Source organism: Gopherus flavomarginatus, chromosome 12, assembly GCF_025201925.1.
Source record: "Gopherus flavomarginatus isolate rGopFla2 chromosome 12, rGopFla2.mat.asm, whole genome shotgun sequence".
NCBI classification, from domain to species: domain Eukaryota; kingdom Metazoa; phylum Chordata; order Testudines; family Testudinidae; genus Gopherus; species Gopherus flavomarginatus.
In genome coordinates, this window is record NC_066628.1 from 50,057,261 (window position 1) to 50,076,692 (window position 19,432).

Sequence of the window (19,432 nt, forward strand, 5' to 3'; positions counted from 1 at the left end):
ACCACAAGGGAGAGAGGTGGAGTTGGGACTTTTCTGCTGTTCCTTTACCACCCTCCCCACAGATGGCGGCAGCAGCAATAGCAACCTGCATGATGATGCTGGGAGTGTGACCTCCCAGGGGTCCTCTGTCCCTGAGTCCTGGGGGCCATGCCCCAGCCAGCATTCCCACAGGTTCAGTCTGAGAGGGCATCGTGCAGCGACCTGCTCTTGGCTCAGGCCTGGGTGCTGCTGACCCAGGAAGAATTACCCTGCCCCCTGCCGCGTGTGTCGCTGAGTCTGTCCTGCTCAGCTAACTACCGAGTTCTCAGCAAGCGCCCTTTTCCTAGCAAAGAGGCTGGCGCTGGCTGGTCTCATTGGATTGGCCTCTCTGTTCTGTTTTTGAACATCTGTTACAGGGCATTTAGAACAGTCTAAACAAACTGCCCTGGGGAAATCCGGTCGGGAGGAATGCAAACTCAGGGCTGCCCAGCCCTCGCAGGCTGTCCTCCAGCAAAGGACCACCTCCTTATCTCAAGGGTGCAGTTGTTACTGGTATGGTGCAGGAGGGCCTGGCTGCTGCTGGCTAAGACATCCTGTGTATGCTGCAGCTAGGGTTTCCGTTATGGGCTGCACCAAGCTCAGGGCATGTACAATACACCCACCCGTAGTTTCCAGTGCAACCAAAGGTGCTTCAGAGACGTGTCTCGGAGCTGGAAAGAGCCCTCCGTGATCAGGCAGCGCCGCTGAAAGGTGCAAAGGCAGGGAGGAGGCCCGGGCAGGAGCAGAGAGCCAGTCTCTGGCCCTGCAGAGTCTTGCAAACCAAGAGGCTGGCGGGAAGGGAGAGAAGCAGATGAGGCTGGGGAATGTGGGACGGAAGCGGGGGTGGCTGGGTTGGAGGTGGCTAGGCAGACAGTGAGGTGGACTGAGGCTGGGTGGGTTGGTGAACGGGAAGCCACATCTTGCATATCATGGAGTTCTCATTGCAGATTCCTAGGAACGGTCTCTCCCCCTTCCCCCTTTCTGTGCCGCCCTCCTCTGGGATCCTTTCCAGTCTGGACAGAGCTGTCCACTCCACGTCCTGTCCGCCTGATCTCTTTCCGAAGGGCCATCTGCTGGCAGAGCTGACATGCTTCAGCCTCAAGGCTGCCTGGGATCCTGGCAAGACATGCAGCTGGGTTAGAGTTCCAGCGGAGAGGTACGAGGGCGGGGGGGATCCAGAGGGGCCGCTCGGGGCTGTGTCCACAAAGAGGCCGACCGTGGGGATGAACGGGCTGAGCCGGATTTGTTTCTCTGTGCCTGATCCACAGCTTCCGTGGGGCCACGAGAATCGCTGCGTCACCCAGACCCTGCTCCAGCCATGATCCGCCTGCGAAGCTGTGCCCTGTGCTGGGCTCTGCTGGGTGCCGCGACCCTGGTGCTTCTGTACCAAGCCGGGACTTGCTATAGCCGGGGGAGCTTCCCAAGCTTTTCCTACAGGTAAAGACCAAGCGATCGCCTCTCTGCTCTCTGAGGGCTCTAGCTACGGGGAAGGCGATGCAGTCCCTGCCGTGGGTCTCAGCACATGGACACCAGCGATGGGAGCAGCAGAAGCGTGTGGCTAGGGTGCTGCTGATGTGAGGGGATTTCTCTGCCTTGGGAGCTCTGCCAAGCTGCCCCTGCCAGTGGTGGCATCTCGCCCTCGCTCACGTCTTTGTGCCAATCTTGTGCCCTTGGAACTTTTCAAACAGCAGGTGGATAATGTTTAGCAAACTTGGGGACTTTCCCTCTACCCCTCTGGCTGTGGTGTATGGGGTGCGGTGGTGTATGGGGCCCATCCTGGGGCTGCCTGGGCCAGAGGAGCAGGATGACGGGTCCTGGGTCTCTGGCTCTGAGGCAGCGTTGCAGGCCAGGGGATTTTTGCTTTTGAAGCAAACGAACCCCCGGCTCCTTTTTGTGCGTTCACCCACTGCCCTGAATGGCAGTTGGGGATGAAGCATTTCCAGGTTTGCAGGGTGGGGGCTGCTGTGAGGCAGGAACGGGTGCCCAGCACTTTGCACGCAGAATCCCAGCTCCTTACGCCCAGGGTAGCGATGGTCCTGGCCGGTGGGGTTCACGGGCCCCTGATCCCACTTCTGTCTGCCCTACAGAGCCGGATGCGATCCCGACTCTCCTGGCCTGCCTGCGTCCCTCCCCTCAGCGGGGCTGGATTAGCACTGGTGTCTGTGCTGATCTCCAATCCTCCCCTCACATGCGTGACTGGGCTCAGGGGATCAGGAACAGGATAGGGAGCTTTGCCTGTCTACTTGGGGGAGGGCTGAGCTGGCCAGTCTGCTGGCGCTGCCCTTCCCTCCCGTGTGCAGCCCCAGGGTGAGGAGCAGCTCCCTCTGCTCTGTGAGTCGGGGTCTTCACGCGCCAATCAAGCACCATGGGGCGCTGGGTCCCATTCGCACATGCTCCAAGGGGGTGCAGGACTCTGGTTGTGCAACCTCAGGGCTTTAACCTTTGCGGTGACCAAACTCCCATGCCTGGAGGCAGAGCTGATGTGCAGGCACAAGGGGGCAGAGCCTCCTTTAATGCCCTGTTTCTTCCTGCGTAGCTGCCTTCATATGGCTCCGCTGGCCGTCACTTCCCCAGGTGCCGTCCTGTAACGAGCCACGGGGGGCAAAGTCCCTAGCTGCAGCAGCCAACCATGCAGCCTGAAGCAGCAGGGCCCTACGCCCCCTCTGATGGGCAGACCCCTTGCCAGGCAGAGGGGGAACGCACCATGAAACTGCTCTGTTCTCTGCCCCCTGCCCAAGGGATCCTCTCGGAGCTCGCCAGCCCGGAGCCGGAGCCATGCCAGTGCAGCCACCGGTGACCCTGCTGGGCAGTAGGGCCCCCAGCTCCACGCTGCAGCCGTTCTTGGGGGACTTGTATGGCCGGGATGAGACGTACCAAAGCTCGGTATGCACCACCTGCTCCCTTCGGGGGGTAAAGGCCTGGGGGCTTCAGGCCGTGGATTTGTTCCTGGAGGGGGAAGCGTCACTGCGCGGTCATGCACAGGAGGGGTGTGCAGTGCCAGTGAGGACAATGCCCGGCTCCTACCACCAGGCTCCCATCATCCCCCTCGGTGTCCTCTCATCCTGCAGCTCCAAGGGGCCAGCCAGAGCTCCCCTGCGTGGCTGCCCAGACCAGGGGCCTCCTGGTTCTGGAGGTTCTAGAGCTGGGCTCAAACAAAGACCCCCCCACACCCCCCCCATGAGCAACATCGCCTCCGTCCCTGGTAGGCCCCCCCCAAGCCGCCTCCTGGCATGGCTGTCTGGCACTTCCTCATCCCCCGCTCTTCGGGTTTTGCTTTGCCAGAGGTGCCCCAGTGGCATCAGGAAGAGGATCGTGAGCACCAAATTCAGCAGCGTCTTCCTGGAGGCCATCCCGGTGCTGCAGTGGGCCCAACATGCCCGGCCGGCTGAGTATCGACGCCTGCAGAACTACGGAGGGGCCCATGGCTGGCAGGAGGTTGGCTGGCCTGGTGAGAGCTCGCCCACCACTTGTGGTGGGGTGTGAGGGGTGAGTGGGGCTGAGAGAGGAGCTGTCTGTCGCCCTGAGAGCTGAGCGCTGGCTGCTTGCTCCCAGGAAGACTGGGGCCTGGCCCTGCCCTGTGGGTGACTCCTGCCCCTCGGAGGTGGTGCTGGGTCTGCCATGTGGGGAGCAGAATCTGTCTCGGTCTCCAGCCTGGCTAGCACTGGGAGCGCCTGGAGCATGACAGCTGGGCACCCTGCCCCCGTGCCTGGAGGTGAAGCCTGCCGTGTGCCTAGCACGTCGGCCGTATCCCACCCAAGGCTCACACTCCACCCCTGGCTTGTGGTTCCAGTTGTGAGGGACGCACTGACCCGTCTCAACGCGTCGGCCAACGGGCGCATGTTCGACGCCCGCCCCCGAGCTGCTGCGGGCGGCTCCCCCTGCGTCCACTGCGCCGTGGTGGGCAACGGTGGCATCCTGAACGGCTCCCGGGCAGGGGCTGCGATTGACCGGCACGACTATGTCTTCAGGTGAGAGCTCGCGTGGGGGCTCGGCAGCGTGATGTGGGGGGGAAGGGTTTGTACCTGCCCCAGGTGAGAGCTCGCCGGGGGCTGGGCAGTGCTACACGGAGGGGGGGATTGTACCTGGCCCAGGAGAGAGCTCACCTGGGGAGCTGGCTGGGCAGCGGGGGGGAGCATACCTTCCCCAGGAGAGAGCTCACCGGGGGCTCAGCAGCGCGGTGCAGGGGGGAGGGCTTTGTACTTGCCCCAGGTGAGAGCTCACCGGGGGGCTGGGCAGCGTGGTGTGAGGGGGAGGGGTTTGTTCCTGCCCCGGGGAGAGCTCGCTGGGGGGCTGGGCAGCGGGGGGGAGCATACCTGCCCTGGGGAGAGCTCGCTGGGGGGCTGGGCAGCGCAGCGGGGGGGAGGATCATACCTGTACTGTACTCAGGGTGACAGCGCCCCCAGCAGGGCCCCCAGTAACACGCAGGCCACAGGGGAGTTCACTCATTCGTGCACCGCGTGAGTGAGGTTTGCATGAGGGCCCCAGGCAGAGCATAGCACAAGCAGGAAGAGGGGCAGGCTGGCCAGGGGCTGCCGGGTGGCACACATGAGCAGGGCAGGGGCAGATGTTGGCCTTCCCCATTCTCAGACAGGTGCTGTCTGCTTCCCATCGTTAGCTGTTTCGCCTGCTCCAGGACGGAGCTGTGGGCGCCTGGTCCCCTGGGCCAAGAGCTCGTCTGTGGCCCGCGAAGGAGAAGCCCTGCGGTAACGCCAGGTCCCTCTGCCTCTGGCAGCCCCAGGCTTTGTGGGAACGCTCTCTCCAGCTCCGGAAGAACATCCCTCTGGCCGAAGCTGCGCTAAGACTGTGCGGGCTCTTTCGGCTTGCAGCTCCCAGAGCAACCTGCAGTGCTGACTCTCCCCTCCTCTCCTCTCCTCTCCTTGCAGGACCAACGGGGCCCTCACCAAAGGCTTTGAAAGAGACGTGGGCCGCAGGACCTCCTTCTACGTCTTCTCTACTAACACCATGATGAACTCGCTGCATAACTATGCCAGCAACGGCTTCCGCCAGCTGCCCCAGACTCTGGTGAGGGGACGTGCCTGCCCTGGGCCGTCACACGCTGACGCTGCTGGCTAGAGCCTGGGTGTCTGAGCAGCGTGAGCAGTGAGGCAGTGTGGCCTAATGGATGGAGCACTGAACTGGGACTCAGGAGATGGGGGTTCCATTCCTGCCCCAGCCACTGAGCCACCGGGTGACCGTGGGTGAGTCCCTCTCGCCTTGTGCCTCAGTTTACCCACCTGCACAATGGGAAGAATAATTGTGTCCTGCTTTGTAATGTGTTGTGAGATCTACGGAGGAACATCGCAACTTTATCATCTCGCAGACTGCTCTGCTGATGCCCTGCACTCCCAACCCACAGCCCCTCTGCTAGTCCAGCTGTGGGCTCCCCACACTGCTCTGCTGATGCACCTCAATATTAACCCTGTTGTGGGGCCCATCCTGAGCCCAGGCTGCCAGGTGTACTGAATGCCAGGGGTGGCTCTGGGCTCTCCCAGTCCTGGGCCAAGCATGGCTGCCTTGTCACCGCCCCAGGTCAGGCAGCAGCAAACGAAGATCCCAGCCAAGGGCTCATTAGGGTGGGGAAGGCAGTGCTGGGCCAGGGGCCAAGACAGCGTTAATCGACATATTCATTGCAACAGGAAACTAGGTACATCTTCCTCCCAGACCATGACCGAGATTACCTGCTGCTCCGGGCGGCCCTGACCCACCGCCCTGTCGACAGAGGCTCAGATGAGGGTGCTCGGTGAGTCCCGGGGCAGGGAGGTGGGTCCTTGGTTTGAAACAGGCCGCTTGGTTCCTGCGCTGCCCAAGGTCTGTGACACACTCCAGGAGATCTGTGCGCCCACTGCCCACCACACGAGGGGAGCCGGGTGCCCACCGTCCATGTAATGCTTGGGAAGTAGGAGCCAGGTCCCATCAGGCACTGGTAAAGGGGCAGTGTCTGTTATGGGAGAGGTGGCAGGGATCCTGGCAGGGGGGCAGGGCTCTGTGATGAGACCTGAGGCAAAGCGGAGCAAACCAAGGCCTGGAGAGCTCTGCTAGTGGCCCAGGATCGACATGGAGGCTCCCTTGTGCAGCACAGGCCTCTGCTCTCCGCCAGATGCAGGACCAAGCTTCCCTGCCTGTAGTGCCCGGGGTGCAGTCACTAGGCATAGGAACAGCAGCCTGCTCTGATGCTGCCATAGTTCAGCAGAGAGGCAGCAGGAGCCCCAGCGAGCCTGCTCCTTGGTTCTAAGGCACGAACGGCTCTGGGTCTCAGTTAATGTCCGTGGAGCTGGGGGTGGGGTGGATGCTGGGCTGGAAGGGCCGTTGCTCTGCTCCGACCCAAGCAGCTTGAGCAGGCCGAGGACATGGCCGTGGGGAGTCCCTTCGGGCCAGGTGGGTTCTCACACCAGCTCGTCTCCTCCCCACAGGCCGGAACAATACTTCGGGAAAGACCTGCGGGCGGAGAAATTTAAGATGTTTCATCCTGATTTTATCCGCTACGTCAGGAACCGGTAGCGATCCTGTGTCGGAGCCTCTGCCTGCAAGCTCTTCCTGGGGCCCTGCACTACCATGGAGGGAGGGCTGGATCCAGGGCCCCAGAGCCCTCGAGTGCTGCAGAGACAGAGCCTTTGCCCCTGGGGAGGCAGGGAGGGAGCCCAGCTGATCTGCAGGGCCCGTGTGGCTGGCTCCCAGAGGAGCCATCCGCCAGAAGATGGGTAACTGCAGCGGGAGATCCACTGGCCCAGCTCCCTTGGCGGGACACTCCGAGCAGGTGAATTCCCCATGCTCCGCGGGATGAAGGCACGGTCCCCACCTTCGACTGTAGTCTTCCCTCTTCTCTCCTGGCTGGTAGGTTCCTCCGCTCCAGCATTTTGGACACCCCGCAGTGGAGGCTGTACCGTCCCTCCACCGGGGCAGTGATGCTGTTGGCTGCCCTCCACACCTGCGATGAGGTAGGGACGGCTAATAACCCGCTCCGGCCACTGTGAACTGACCACAAGGCAGAAGGTGCCATCTGCTGGTCACAGGCCACACTGCCAGCCTTAGGATTTCCTCGCCCTCCCCAGCCCCTGTGCTGGACTCCTTGAGGGACAGCAGCCACGGCTCGCCTGGCGCTGCGCTGGCTGCTTTCACCCCTGCAGCCTGTGTTCCCTATGGCCTCTCTCTGGAGCTTCCTGGTCGAGCCCATGTGCCTTGCTGTGCCCTGTGTTGTCTGGGCCCCAGCCGTTGCATTGGGCTGCGCTCATTGTCCCACTGATCCCTGTGCCGTGCCCGCTGGTGGCTGCACTGCGCGGGCCTGGTGTGTTAGCCCTGCTGCGAGCCACACGCTGCAGTTAGCAGCATGGGTATTTTCCTCATCTCTGTGGCGATGACTCTACCCCCGTGTGTGGCACGCGCGGTCCCCGTGTCCAGCCATGCAGCCCTAGTGCGTGGCGCATTGCTGCTGCTGCTGCTGCTACAGGGCTCCTGCCCTGCTCGCTTAGCTGGGAGCTGCAGGAGAGTTTTATCTGCACGTTCCCAGTGAGTGTAACAATCTGCTCCCCCACAGAGCTGGCAAGACCCACATGAGGGTGACACCCCCACACACACACCGGAGCGGGTCAGGGGAGGCCTGTACAGCACAGGCAGCAGGTCCCTGATCAGGTTCTACTCCACATCTCCCTTTAAAGGGCTGCAGGGGCCAGGCATTGTTCCCCCACCACCCCCCCACAGTGGGATTTTAGGTGGGGCCTGTGCCTGGCTGCTCAGGGCTCCTGGCAGCATCTCGCTAACTCCACCCCCTCTCCAGGTAAGCGCCTACGGGTTCATCACCCCCAACTACCAGGCCTACTCCGAACACTACTTCGACCCGACGCACAAGGCCCTGCTGTTCTACGCCAACCACGACCTGCGGCTGGAGATGAGCCTGTGGCAGGAACTGCACCAGAGCCAGCTTATCACGCTGCACACGAGAGGCTGAAGGTTGGGACCGCGCTGGGTGGTGCAGAGTGAAGGGACTGACCGGGACCTGCCTGGTGGGACACTAGGGCAGACACGCCGGCATTGCGCTGGGAACAAACCCTCCGTCAAGCGTGAAGCTGGGCCCTGGACCTCAGGGAAGGAAAAGCCCTGTTGGACTGTCCAGCCTGTTGCCCCACCGTGCCCAGGGCAGGATGCTGTGAGCTGGGCTCATGCCTACGCCATGAGTGGAATGAGTTTGTCAGGCCTCACCGTGGCTTCACAGCAGACGGAGAGGGGTCTGGTTGCTTGGGGAGGTGTCCTCCTGCACTGGGCGTCACTGCCCATGGCCGTCTGCCAGCCCCAGGGCCGTTCCCGCCCCGAACGGAGTTGTCACCTGACTGACTATTGCTGGAACAAATCCAGGCTGTTGCTTTCTGGCGGGGGGAGGCGAACGGGGCTGAATGCAGAACAGCTCGTGAGAAGGGGGCTGCATGGCTGCCCTGATCCAGCAGAGCCTTTCGCTGGGACTGAACTGGCGCCATGAGCAGGCCTCTGAGCTGTAACGCTGCTTGTTGGGTCCCCAAGTTCCCTCCCAGCGTCCCTCCCTGCTCCTGCTGCTGCTGCTGAGAATTGCCTACTACAGGAGAGTGCCTGGCCCTGCAGGCAGGCGGCCCTGGCATTCAAACTCCCCAGCCTGAATAACTGGGGAATGGGGGAGTTGGTAAGTCCCGTCACAAAGCAGAGCAATGCCTCTGGCTCCTGGATGGTCTGTCCCCATATTCCAGCCAGACTTGGGGGCGAGATCCCAGCACTCCGGCAGCTGGGGTGTGGCATGAGCCCCTGCTGCTATACAGAGAGCGTCCCTCCTGGAGCCAGAGCATCCTTTCTCTAACCAATAGCCCCCCTTCTCCCCTTGGCCAGCCCCATCCTGAACCGCCAAAGAAGGGGCCTCTACCCACATAAAAGGAAGAGCAGTCTGAGAGCCAGGGATGTCCCGACTCGGGGGCATTGGCTAGGTGCCATTCCTTCTGTGCCTCGGTTTCCCCATCTGTAGAATGGGAGTGGGCACTGTTTGTTAACAATGGGCTCTGCTCCCCTCAGGCAGCAGGGTGGGGCTGGCACTACCAGCTCGCAGCTGGGCACCAGGCTGGGCTATGCAGTGCCCTGGCATCCACGGGGCAGAGCAAGGAAGCACCAGCCACGCTTTGTTCCAGCAGCATTAATCAGAGCTAACTGCCCCAGTGCACCCTGGATGCTGCAGGCTCTGAATCAATTAATCTTGTGAAATCTGGCGGGGGAGGGGAAGCAATTCCCATCCTGGTGGGAGTCAGCCCCTTGCATGGCCAAGGACATAATCCCAGGCACCTTCCCCTCCTCTCTCCGGTCTCTGTGCTCCTCCCTAAGCCCAGTGCTCTGTGCTACCCCCAACACAGCACTCTGCTGCCCCAGCACTCTGCGCTACCCCAACCCCAGCACTCTGCGCTATCCCCAACCCAGCACTCTGCTGCCCCGGCACTCTGCGCTACCCCAACCCCAGCACTCTGCTCTACCCCCAACACAGCACTCTGCTGCCCCGGCACTCTGCGCTACCCCAACCCCAGCACTCTGCGCTACCCTAACCCCAATGCTCTGTGCTGCCCCGGCACTCTGCGCTACCCCAGCCCCAGCATTCTGTGCTACCCCAACCCCAATGCTCTGTGCTGCCCCGGCACTCTGCGCTACCCCAACCCAGCACTCTGCACTACCCCTAACCCCAATGCTCTGTGCTGCCCCAGCACTCTGCGCTACCCCCTAACCCCAATGCTCTGCGCTGCCCTGGCACTCTGTGCTACCCCAGCCCCAGCACTCTGTGCTACCCCAGCCCCAGCACTCTGTGCTGCCCCAGCACTCTGCGCTACCCCAGCCCCAGCACTCTGCACTACCCCAACCCCAATGCTCTGTGCTGCCCTGGCACTCTGCGCTACCCCAACCCCAGCACTCTGCGCTACCCCAACCCCAGCACTCTGCTGCCCCGGCACTCTGTGCTACCCCTAACCCCAATGCTCTGTGCTGCCCCGGCACTCTGTGCTACCCCAACCCCAGCATTCTGCACTACCCCTAACCCCAATGCTCTGTGCTGCCCCGGCACTCTGCGCTACCCCAGCCCCAGCATTCTGTGCTACCCCAACCCCAATGCTCTGTGCTGCCCCGGCACTCTGCGCTACCCCAACCCCAGCACTCTGCGCTATCCCCAACCCAGCACTCTGCTGCCCCGGCACTCTGTGCTACCCCTAACCCCAATGCTCTGTGCTGCCCCGGCACTCTGTGCTACCCAACCCCAGCATTCTGCACTACCTCTAACCCCAATGCTCTGTGCTGCCCCGGCACTCTGCGCTACCCCTAACCCCAATGCTCTGTGCTGCTCCGGCACTCTGCGCTACCCCAACCCCAGCACTCTGTCCTACCCCAACCCAGCACTCTGCTGCCCCAGCACTCTGCGCTACCCCAACCCCAGCATTCTGCGCTACCCCCAACCCAGCACTCTGCACTACCTCTAACCCCAATGTTCTGTGCTGCCCCAGCACTCTGCGCTACCCCAGCCCCAGCATTCTGTGCTACCCCAACCCCAATGCTCTGTGCTGCCCTGGCACTCTGCACTACCCCCAACCCCAATGCTCTGTGCTGTGCCCTAACCCCAAGGTGCTGCTGTGCTCCATGTGCAGAGGGGAAAGGCAGGGTGCTGAGGTGCAGGAAGGTCCTCGCAGGTGTCTCAGTCCCAGTCCTATTGCACCCGGGAGGTAACTCCCGACTGCCAGGAATGGAACCCAGGTGTCCTGCCTCCTCACACTAGGCCCTTCCCCCAGTCTCGCCGCATGCGAAGAGCTGCTTGGGGCGTGGGGAGCTCTGGGGGTACAGTCCTGGCCCTTTTGGCCCAGCATTGGACTGGGAGATGAGAGACCTGGGTTCAGGGTCCAGCTCCCCCCGCAACTCCCTGTGTGGCCTTGGGTGAGTCCCTTCGTCTCCCTGGGCCTCGGGTGTGAAGGTGGGACTGGTTCTCCTCTCTCGTCTATCCAGACTGGGGCCCTCTGGGGCGGGGCGGTGTGTCTGGCAGCACCCAGCTCCATGGAAGTGAGCTGTGCCCAAGCCTCGACCCCCAGCTGTAACCCAAGTAATAAACCCTGGCCTGGGCTGAACCGAGCCATGCAAAGCATTGCCCAGTCATAGTGGAGAATCCCTTCCTTTCATCACTCTGCCCCGCGCCGTCTCTGTGCTGCCCCTCCCCGCTGGCTGCTGGCGTTCAGCCTGCCATGCACTGGGGCAGGGAGGCGGCTCCTGCACCTTGCCTAGCATGTTCAAGCCTGCGCTTCACTTGGGCAGCTACAATCCCAGGCCAGACTCCCAGCTGCGGTAAACAGCTCCCCGGATGGGACAGCGGCTCAGGCTCCAGCCCTCCCCCGTTCTCTTTGCATAATTTTTTAAATGTGACTGGAACTGTAGCGAGATTATTGTACCATCAGGCATTGTGATCTCCCCTGCTCCAAGCCAGCCGGCCCCAGCCAGTCCTGGCGCTAGCTTGAGGGTTTTAGGTGCAAGTTCCCTTCTCGGTTGGGGCTTCCAGATCAGTTTGGAGTAGACCAGAAGTCCTGCAACCCCACCCAGCCCTGCTACTTGGGAAGACCACAGCAGTGGGCACAATGTAATTGGATGACCAATGCTGGGCTAGTTTTGGGTCATAGGCTCGGCCCTGCCTTTTCATGACAGCGTCTCTCCGTCCCGTGAGCAGCAGCCTTGGCTAACTTCTAGGCCGATGCCTGGTTCAGACATGAATAAACGGGCTAAGTTATGCAACAGATTCTGTAGCTTTATCTTGGCTGGCTGCCCGGGACCCTTGGGGGAGATGGAGCCTGTTATCCCACCTGAATCGCAGTGGTGAGCCAGCTGCCTGCTGGGGGTGGCAGGGACGGCGGTCCATGGACTCCTCACCCACAGGTCTCCTGTTCCCTTTGATGGGAGTTGTGTGCAGCCGTGTCTGTCCTGCTAGAACGGGGCCAAGTAGTTCCTTGGGATATTTCCCTCGCGGGAGCCAGGTATCACTCAGCAATGGCGTTAGCCTTTCCTGCTGGCTGACCCCCACTCCCGTCTGCTGGTGCAGGCTTGGAGCATGGCTGCCCCCTCTAGCCCATGCGGCCCAGGGAAGGAGTGCAGCAGGTGTGACATTGAGTGTAATATAATATCTCACTGAAAAGTGACAGGGCCAGAAAGAGTTAATTACCTCGCAAACTCACCTGACCCAGGGCCGAACTTTAAAGACTGGTTAGGAAGAGATGTAAATGAACAGAGCTTTGAAATGCAAGTCTGCATTGTTAGAGGCAGAAGGGGGTCTTGGGATGTCAGCAAACAGGTCTTGTCTATCACTATAGCTTTGATCCAAAGATCAAAAATGGAATATTAACATTTAGGAAGACACTTGAGTGAAACAGGATCATTGTCTCTATCTCTTTGAAGGTTGTGGTAACCTGGATCTGAACTGTTTAAAGGATAAATTACTCTGTGCTAATTGCCAGGATGTTTGGGAGAAGGAGAGTTAAGCCTATTGTTTTCCCAGGCCAAAAGGCTGCTGGAAATGTATAAAAACCTTGGGACACGATCCTGCTTCATCTCAGATCTGCTTTGGGTTTCAAGAGGGGGAAACCTTAAGCCACAAGGATTGAGATCTCCAGTCACTGACTGGAGCCACCCTGAATATGGACATTGGACTGTAACCTATGAACTATTTCCAAAAGGACTTTTGGCAACTACGAGCTCATCTCTGCTGTATCTGAACCTCAAGAATTGAATTCACATCTGTCTGTGTATTGATCTTTTAACCAACTCTCTCTCTTTTCTTTTTAATAAATTTTTAGTTTAGTTAACAAGAATTGGCTCTAAGCGGGTATTTTGGGTAAGATCTAAGTTATCATTGAACCTGGGTCTGGGGCTTCGTCCTTTGGGATCAGGAGAAGTTTTTCTTTTATATGAGATAAGATTTTCAGAATTTATCATTATATGTTTGACGTGTGTCTGGATGGAGGCCTGAGGCTGGGCACTTTAAGGGAACTGCATTGTTTGGACTTCTAAGCAACCAGTGAGGTACTACAGAAGCTGTTTTGGGCTGGCTTGGTAAATCTAAGTATTGGAAGATCCACCAGCGTTTGGGGTTTGTCTGCTCTGTTCTGTTTGTAGTTCAGCCTGACTGAGTGACCTCAGCAGCTCCCACAGGCTGGTAGCATTGGCACAGCAGGGCAGAGACGTTTTCTGGGTAGCAGAGCAAAGACAGATCTTCAGACTTGGCTGTGTGCAACTGAACAGCCCTTGTCCTGCTCCTGGCTCGGGGTTGGCGTGGAAGGGGCCGCTAGAGTGGACTCTGGGGGCATCTCTGCAAGGCCCAGTGCCATCAGAGCAAGGACCTGCTCGTGCACAGATGGAGTGGGGTAAGCACAGGGCTGGGAGCCAGGAACATCTGGGCTGTAATGGCAGCTGTACCATAAGCCTGGTCGAGCTTAGGGAATTTCACCTCTTTAAAGTCCCCTGCTGCAGTCATGGCCTCGGGGGCTGTATGGGTGGGGAGAGCAGCCCTGAGCTGCCTGCCCCGTGGTTCTGTCTGGCCCGAGGGCCCTGGTGCTCACAACAGCCTGGGGGTGCTCCTGCACCTGCTGCTGCCTCACCCTAACCCCAATGTTGGGGCAGTGTACCCCAATGGCAAAGGGGGGGTGTTGCCTCCTGTGGCGGCTAACAGCCCACTGCTGCTGCCAGTGAGCGGTGCTGCTCCCTTACCCCGATCACAAGGTGGGTGTCCTTTGGCCTGACAGGGTTGCACCCCGTTGGGGAGCACTGGCCTGGCTTCTTATGCCACATTCTTGGAGATGCTGCCCCATGTCCCCTAGGCAATGGTGTCTGGGACCTCAGTTGTTGCATCTGTCAGATCCGGCCCGGTCCCTGTCCCAGGAATTCTGGTTCAGAGAGGGATTGCCCACTCGATCTGGCCTCGCCCAGCTCTGCTCCCATGTTCTGCACCAGGGAGAAGTTAAACTGAAGGCGAGGGTCATGGGCTGAAACAAGTCCTCTCTGCCCACAGCTCCAGAGTCAGCCAAGGCGGCTCCACACGGACGTTAGCCTGCTCTGGCCACATCCCCACTGCCGTGCTCCTTGAGTTTCCCCTGTGGGGGCCCATCCCTGCTGGAGGAATGGGCTAGGAAGGCCATGCGACCAGCACAGCTACAATAAGCTTGGCCAAAGATTCCCAATTAAGGAGGCTGAAAACTGGCCTCTTGTTTAGTGGATTAGGTGGGATAATGGGATAACGGGACCTCTCAGCGGGGGATTATCTGAATTCTCCTTTGGGGAGAAGGGCAGAAGCTGACAGAGGTTTTGCGGCTTGGGGAGATAGTGGCTCAATCTGGTGTCTACTCAGGGCGGGGGAGATTATGAGCTGATCCAGCCGTATCAGCAGGGAGTCTGGAATAAGTTAGCAGGATTGGCACAGGGGGAGATCCCCCAGCTGCTGGAGCAGAGCTAGGGGCTCTCACCCATGCACACTTGTCGCAGCAGGGAAGCAGGCGTCAGAGTGCAGGCAGCTGGCCGTGTGCCTCGCTTTAAGGACTGAGCAGCCCTGGGCCTGGCCCCGGCACTGTACGGTGCACTGGGCTGGGGGTGTCAGGGGAAAGGGTGCCGCGAGTTAACCTGAATCCCTTTCACTGCAGCATTCTGGGGAATCTCCTCTTCCTCCTCTCTCCCCATCGCACCAGCACCTTCCCTGGCTCTCAGCTTCCCTCTGGTCCGTCCTCTCCCGGCCCAGATTCTGCTCAGTCTCAGAACGGGCCACAGTTGTGCTGAGCTGTGCTCATGGGGCTCTGAGAACAGGCACTGCCCAGCAGTGCCAGGCCCTGGGATGTGTCCAGAGGGACTTTAACCCCCAGCTCTATGGCTGGTGCTGTGTGCTGGGGAGGGGGGTTGAAGGGTTCACCTCAGCTATCCAGTGGGGTTTGTGGACCCCAGGTATATCTCTCAGTGTCCAGAGCCAGGGGCTGGGAGCCAGGCCTCCTGGCTTCTGTCTCAGCCACTAACTGCCCTCTGTCCGGCCAAGCGCCTAGGGCCAGCAGAAATTCCTGGCTGTGGGTGCAGGCAAGGGGCCAGGCTCAGGGGTTGGTGTGCACTCTCTCTCCCGGCCCCTAGCTGTGCCAGCGCTGGCCTGGCGAAAGCAAAGGGCTCAGCTGCAGAAGAGATCACACGAGAGAGTCTTTATTCGGGGCAGGAAACGGACCCGATGGATGCAAACGGCACCAGGACTGCAATACATGTGCTGAGGCTGGGACAAGGGCGGGCGTGACGCAGGACACGGCACAAGGACAGGAACTTTCTTCACTCCCTGCACTAGTGCAGCAGCTGTGCCAATGGTGCACTTGCCCTTCTCTGGGCAGAGAGCAGCCAGCTGGCACAGGCAGGGCTCTCGGGACGGTGCTGAGCTGGGTCCACTCTGAGTGGGACGGGAGGAGCTGGGGGAAGGGAATGGATTGAGGAGGCCCAAGGCTCGGAGCCGGGTTGGATCTGGTTTTTCTTCAGTCTTTCTGCTCCCAGCCCCGGCCTGGCTGGCCCTGATGCTCTGTTGGGGTGGGAGGCTGGGGGGAGAGCGGCACTGTCTTGAATGCACCTGTTGCTGGTCGTGTGCGTCTCAGCCAGGGCAGGTGCTGGGGAGGTTCAGCTGCAGTGGGGCCAGGGGAGTGGTTCTTATTTCTCAAGCCCTCTCTCCTGCCCTGGCCCAAAACTGCCTCCTACCGCTCTAGGCCTGGTATGCAGCTTGGTACCCACCCCTGCTGTCCCCTCCCCGCCAGCCAGGTGTGGCAGCCCCTTCCCCTCCACACTGGGGTCTAGGCGACAGAACACACAGGACAAGCACAGTGCTGCATGGGCGGCCAGCGGCGGCCTATGTGGGGGGCTGCCCCCAAAGCAGACGGCCTGGTGCCAGGAAGTGGGGCGCTCCTTCTCCTTCTCCTCTGCCTCACTTCTTCTTGGGGATCTTCTCCTTCGTGACCAGGTCGGAGAACTCTGCAGGGAGACGGGGGAGAGAAGCGGTGGGTGCTGGGCCAGGCTGCCTTGTGTTTTGGGGCCAGGGAGATGGGCGGTAGGAGACTGAATGCTGCAGCTGGCTTCCTGCGCCTTCCAGACAGCCCCGGGAGGCCGCTGGGGGGAGCGGAGTCTCCACTGAAGGTTGACACCCCCAACCCCCCGACAGTGCTGCAGAGGGCAGCTCCAAAGGGGCCCCATGTTCCAGTGAAAGGGGGGACAGGGTTAGCAGAGCTTAGATACCCCAGGGGCAAGTGCTATGCCCCCCTCCCCCGGCGGCCAGCCTGCCCCCTACCTTGGAAATCAATCCTCCCATCCCCATCTGTGTCAGCCGCTTGGATTATAGCTTCAGCCTCCTCGTCTGACAAGGGCACTGCAGGCATGGTGCTGGGCACGGTGGACAGGATGTACCTGCGGGACAGGTGGCGCCAGGCTCAGGAGGCGGCTGGGGCCTCAGCTGGCCTGGGACAAGGAGGGTTTTATGGTGCCAGATGGGGCAGAGTGGCAGGTGGGGTTTGAAGGGACAGGCCAGACTCAGCCCATGTAGCCCTCACAGCATGGAGATAGTGCCTCGGGCCTTTGGGGGTGCCCAGGGTGGTGTTTGAGTGTCTGGGGAAGGGCTTGTTGGGCTGAGAGCGGGTGGATGCCCACGGACACTTGGGAACATGGGCTGAGAGGAGACGGGGACAGCAACCAGAGCAGCTCCTGGGCCTGCGGCAGCCTGGATCCCACTCTGGAACTGGGGGCACCGTGGCAGCACTTAGCCGTGGCACCGGTTGCAGGTGCTAGCCTGGCAGCCCTGGGGAGCACAGTCCTCTCGCTAGCCAGCTCAGCAACTCAGCACTGGCTTCCCCAGCGCTACCCTGCCAAGGTGGGGCACGCCGGGGGGGGGTAAGTGTGTGCCCTGGGGGGGGGTGGATGGATGTGGGCAGGGACGGGGGGGTGGGTACAAGCCTCTGGCCGTTACTTGATCTCGTTCCACTCGATGAAGCCGCTGTTGTCCTTGTCCAGGAGCTGGAAAGCTTTGCGCACTTGCTGCTCCTGCTCGCTCGACGTCTGGAACTTCTGCATGTACTCAAAGAACTTGCTGTAGTTGAAGGCCGCTGTGGGCAGAGAGGGGCAGGGGACCCACATGTCAGGAAGCGGGGTGGGGGGGCACGACTGGGCACCTGCCCGTCGCAGCAGAAGACAAACCAGGACCTGGCTCATTGCTGCTGGTTTCCAGCCCTGCAGTCTGGGCTGCCCCCCCGGGAGCCCGCTGAGCCCCTTTACCCCCTTGCCTGTCCCTTTGAATTCACTGTCCGAAAAAGGAAAGCGGGGGGACAAACCCCTGCCCCTCCCTGAACCGGGGCTGCATCTGCGTGAGCCTCCCCACGCAGTGCACCCGGGGCCTGGGGTGGAGCCAGCCTCAATCGCAGGGCCTGGCCCGTGACCCCCCGTACCGTGATGCCTCATCTCCGAGGGCAGCAGGTCAATATCCTTGTCTGTCAGAGACGTTCCCAAGGCCAGTGCCATCTTCTTGACTTGGCAGGAAAAATTCTCCTCCATCCTGTCCCCCGGTGAGGAAAGAGGAGAGCTGAGAATGAGGGCAGGGAGGGGGGATTTTTCTTGTTCTGCCTGGGCTAGCTCAGAAGCTTGTGTCCCTGCTGAGCTGCTCAGATGGATTGAGCTCTCCTGGCACATTGGGAGGGTTCCTTTTACTTGTGACCTTTCACGGCAAGTCAATACGGTCGGGCGTCCCCTCAGCCAGCTCGCCAGGGCCCCTGCACCGCATTCCCCAGGAGCACGACACCCCACAAAGGCCCCCTTGCCCGAGTAGCTCTCAGCACAGGGACCAGAGGAACAGTCAAACCGCCCCCTTCCCACCAAGGAGCCATTTTGTTGGCTCTGGCGTTTCCCTTCACCCGCTGCAGCCCCGTCCAGCATGGGCTCTTGGCACACTCTGTAGGCATTAGTTGATGGCACCTCTCGGCCTCGCACTGGGATTTCTAGTCCCCTGTTACAGCTGTGCAGATGGGGCCAGAGGGGGATGGTGCCTCGCCTACAATGTGAGCTGTGAGTAGAACCCAGGCGTCCTGGCTCCCAGCAGAAACCCCCAGATCAGCTGGGTCAAAGTCCAAGCTGACTTACCCCAGTGTCAGCCCATAGGAGGGCAGCGGGCGTCAGCCCTGCTTGGCCCCTGCCTCTCCTGGGCGGGCAGGACGTCTCCCACTGGGTTTATGATGTTGGTTGTTGATGGGGTCCCTCCATGAGCTCTTCTCTTTGCCCTCCGCACTGTGCCCTTGCTGCGGAGACTGGCACCAGCTGCAGCGTCAGACCCCAGCGGGGACCCTGGAACTCTCCATCGCCCCCGCCCTGCTAGGAATCCTGCTCAAAGGGCAGCACCTCAAGCCCCCCTCCCTCCCCACGGTAGCTCGTGTATTTATTTCTGGGGGAGTCGCATGTTGTTTTGAAGAAGGCTCCTGCCTCTCTGGGACTCTTCTATTCACAGGGCAGCGTCTTGTGATGAGACTCCGCTCTAGGGTTACACTGAGCCGAAATATTTCAGCCTTCCCAGCGGACTATCCAGTTCGTGGGGCCAGTGCAGCCGGCAGCTATTTATGATGGGCAGGGGCCCACCCTGCTGGCTCCGGCCCCTCATCTGTGCCGCTGGCCCTGGCCCTCAGCAAGCTTCTGGGGTGCCAAGCGGCCAGGCGCCCCAGCGTGGGGATGGACTGACATTTGAAAGGGGGAGTGAAATCCTTCCAGTGAAATCTTGGCCCCTTGCTGAGCCCAGATGTCACTGCTGACCCAGCCCGCGTGCCAGGGGGACCCAAGGGAAGGGCCCAGGCCAGGCACTGGGACTGGCACAAGCCCTGAGTCCTCGTGCTGCCCAGGCTGCTGAACTCAGCAGGGGTGGGTATTCCCTCTCCCCCGGCAGGAGGCCCGGGGCCTGCGGGGCCCGCAAGGGCTGTTGCATTCACCTTCTCTCCCTCCGGGGACTCCTGTGTTGTATTTACTTAGAGTTCCAGTCACAGCGAGGGGGCTGGGGGGGCGATCCCCTGTCCTGGGCTTAGGGACCCTTCAACTTAACTTTAACAGTCCAAAACAAAATCCCTACCCGGCAGTTCCCCCGGACTGTACCAGACCCAAGAGCTCAGCTAATGCCTGTCTGGGCTCTCCCCGGCTGTTCCCCCTCGTCCCCGGCAGCACAGCTGAGACGGGCTTGAAGCACTCACAGGGTGACTCTAACCAGGAAGGCTGCAGGCTGGCCCCTGCATGTCCCATGGGCCCATCGCCCCAGATACCTGGCCTCACCCCTCTCCCCTGGGCTGGGTGGCCTTTGACGCCAACCAAGGAGCTGCCCCTAAAGTCCTATATTCGCCATCAGAGACGTGTCCCTCCCAGCGGGCTCAAGAACTAACCCTGCGGC

General features: G+C 60.9%; 2 protein-coding genes and 1 long non-coding RNA gene across 16 annotated transcripts; 1 reads left to right on the top strand and 2 right to left on the bottom strand.

The window, feature by feature from the left end:
* Window positions 1-481: 481 nt before the first annotated feature.
* LOC127033009 (alpha-N-acetylgalactosaminide alpha-2,6-sialyltransferase 2-like) lies at window positions 482-16,915 on the top strand. 5 transcript variants are annotated; one of them, XR_007768995.1, is made up of 13 exons: window positions 483-729; window positions 966-1,174; window positions 1,287-1,455; window positions 2,757-2,901; window positions 3,301-3,466; window positions 3,809-3,986; window positions 4,902-5,040; window positions 5,655-5,758; window positions 6,429-6,512; window positions 6,854-6,953; window positions 7,790-7,962; window positions 13,144-13,391; window positions 14,036-16,915. XR_007768995.1 is itself a non-coding variant. In XM_050920746.1 (12 exons), exons 3-11 carry the CDS (start codon window positions 1,337-1,339, stop codon window positions 7,958-7,960), a joined length of 1,206 nt encoding a protein of 401 aa, XP_050776703.1. In that variant the 5' UTR covers window positions 484-729; window positions 966-1,174; window positions 1,287-1,336; the 3' UTR covers window positions 7,961-7,962; window positions 12,427-12,839. The 5 variants fall into 5 exon arrangements, 4 of the variants coding, with proteins under 4 accessions (XP_050776706.1, XP_050776703.1, XP_050776704.1 ...); XM_050920746.1 differs by lacking the exons at window positions 13,144-13,391; window positions 14,036-16,915 and adding an exon at window positions 12,427-12,839 and having other exon boundaries at window positions 484-729; XM_050920747.1 differs by lacking the exons at window positions 13,144-13,391; window positions 14,036-16,915 and having other exon boundaries at window positions 485-729; window positions 1,031-1,174; window positions 7,790-9,560.
* LOC127033010 (uncharacterized) lies at window positions 9,457-10,605 on the bottom strand. 10 transcript variants are annotated; one of them, XR_007769003.1, is made up of 6 exons: window positions 10,516-10,579; window positions 10,392-10,472; window positions 10,184-10,241; window positions 9,812-9,852; window positions 9,664-9,744; window positions 9,457-9,556 (listed from the first exon to the last, which is right to left on the bottom strand). It is a non-coding gene; the product is annotated as an uncharacterized LOC127033010 (long non-coding RNA). The 10 variants fall into 10 exon arrangements; XR_007768998.1 differs by lacking the exons at window positions 9,812-9,852; window positions 10,184-10,241; window positions 10,516-10,579 and adding exons at window positions 10,034-10,094; window positions 10,582-10,605 and having other exon boundaries at window positions 9,664-9,725; window positions 10,376-10,472; XR_007769005.1 differs by lacking the exon at window positions 9,812-9,852 and having other exon boundaries at window positions 9,664-9,718; window positions 10,177-10,243; window positions 10,415-10,472; window positions 10,540-10,591.
* Window positions 15,956-17,923, bottom strand: PVALEF (parvalbumin like EF-hand containing). The gene is made up of 4 exons (XM_050919191.1): window positions 17,463-17,923; window positions 16,988-17,123; window positions 16,316-16,431; window positions 15,956-16,002 (listed from the first exon to the last, which is right to left on the bottom strand). The coding sequence occupies exons 1-4, from the start codon at window positions 17,701-17,703 to the stop codon at window positions 15,956-15,958; spliced, it is 540 nt and encodes a 179-aa protein (XP_050775148.1). The 5' UTR covers window positions 17,704-17,923.
* Between the last annotated feature and the right edge of the window lie 1,509 nt (window positions 17,924-19,432).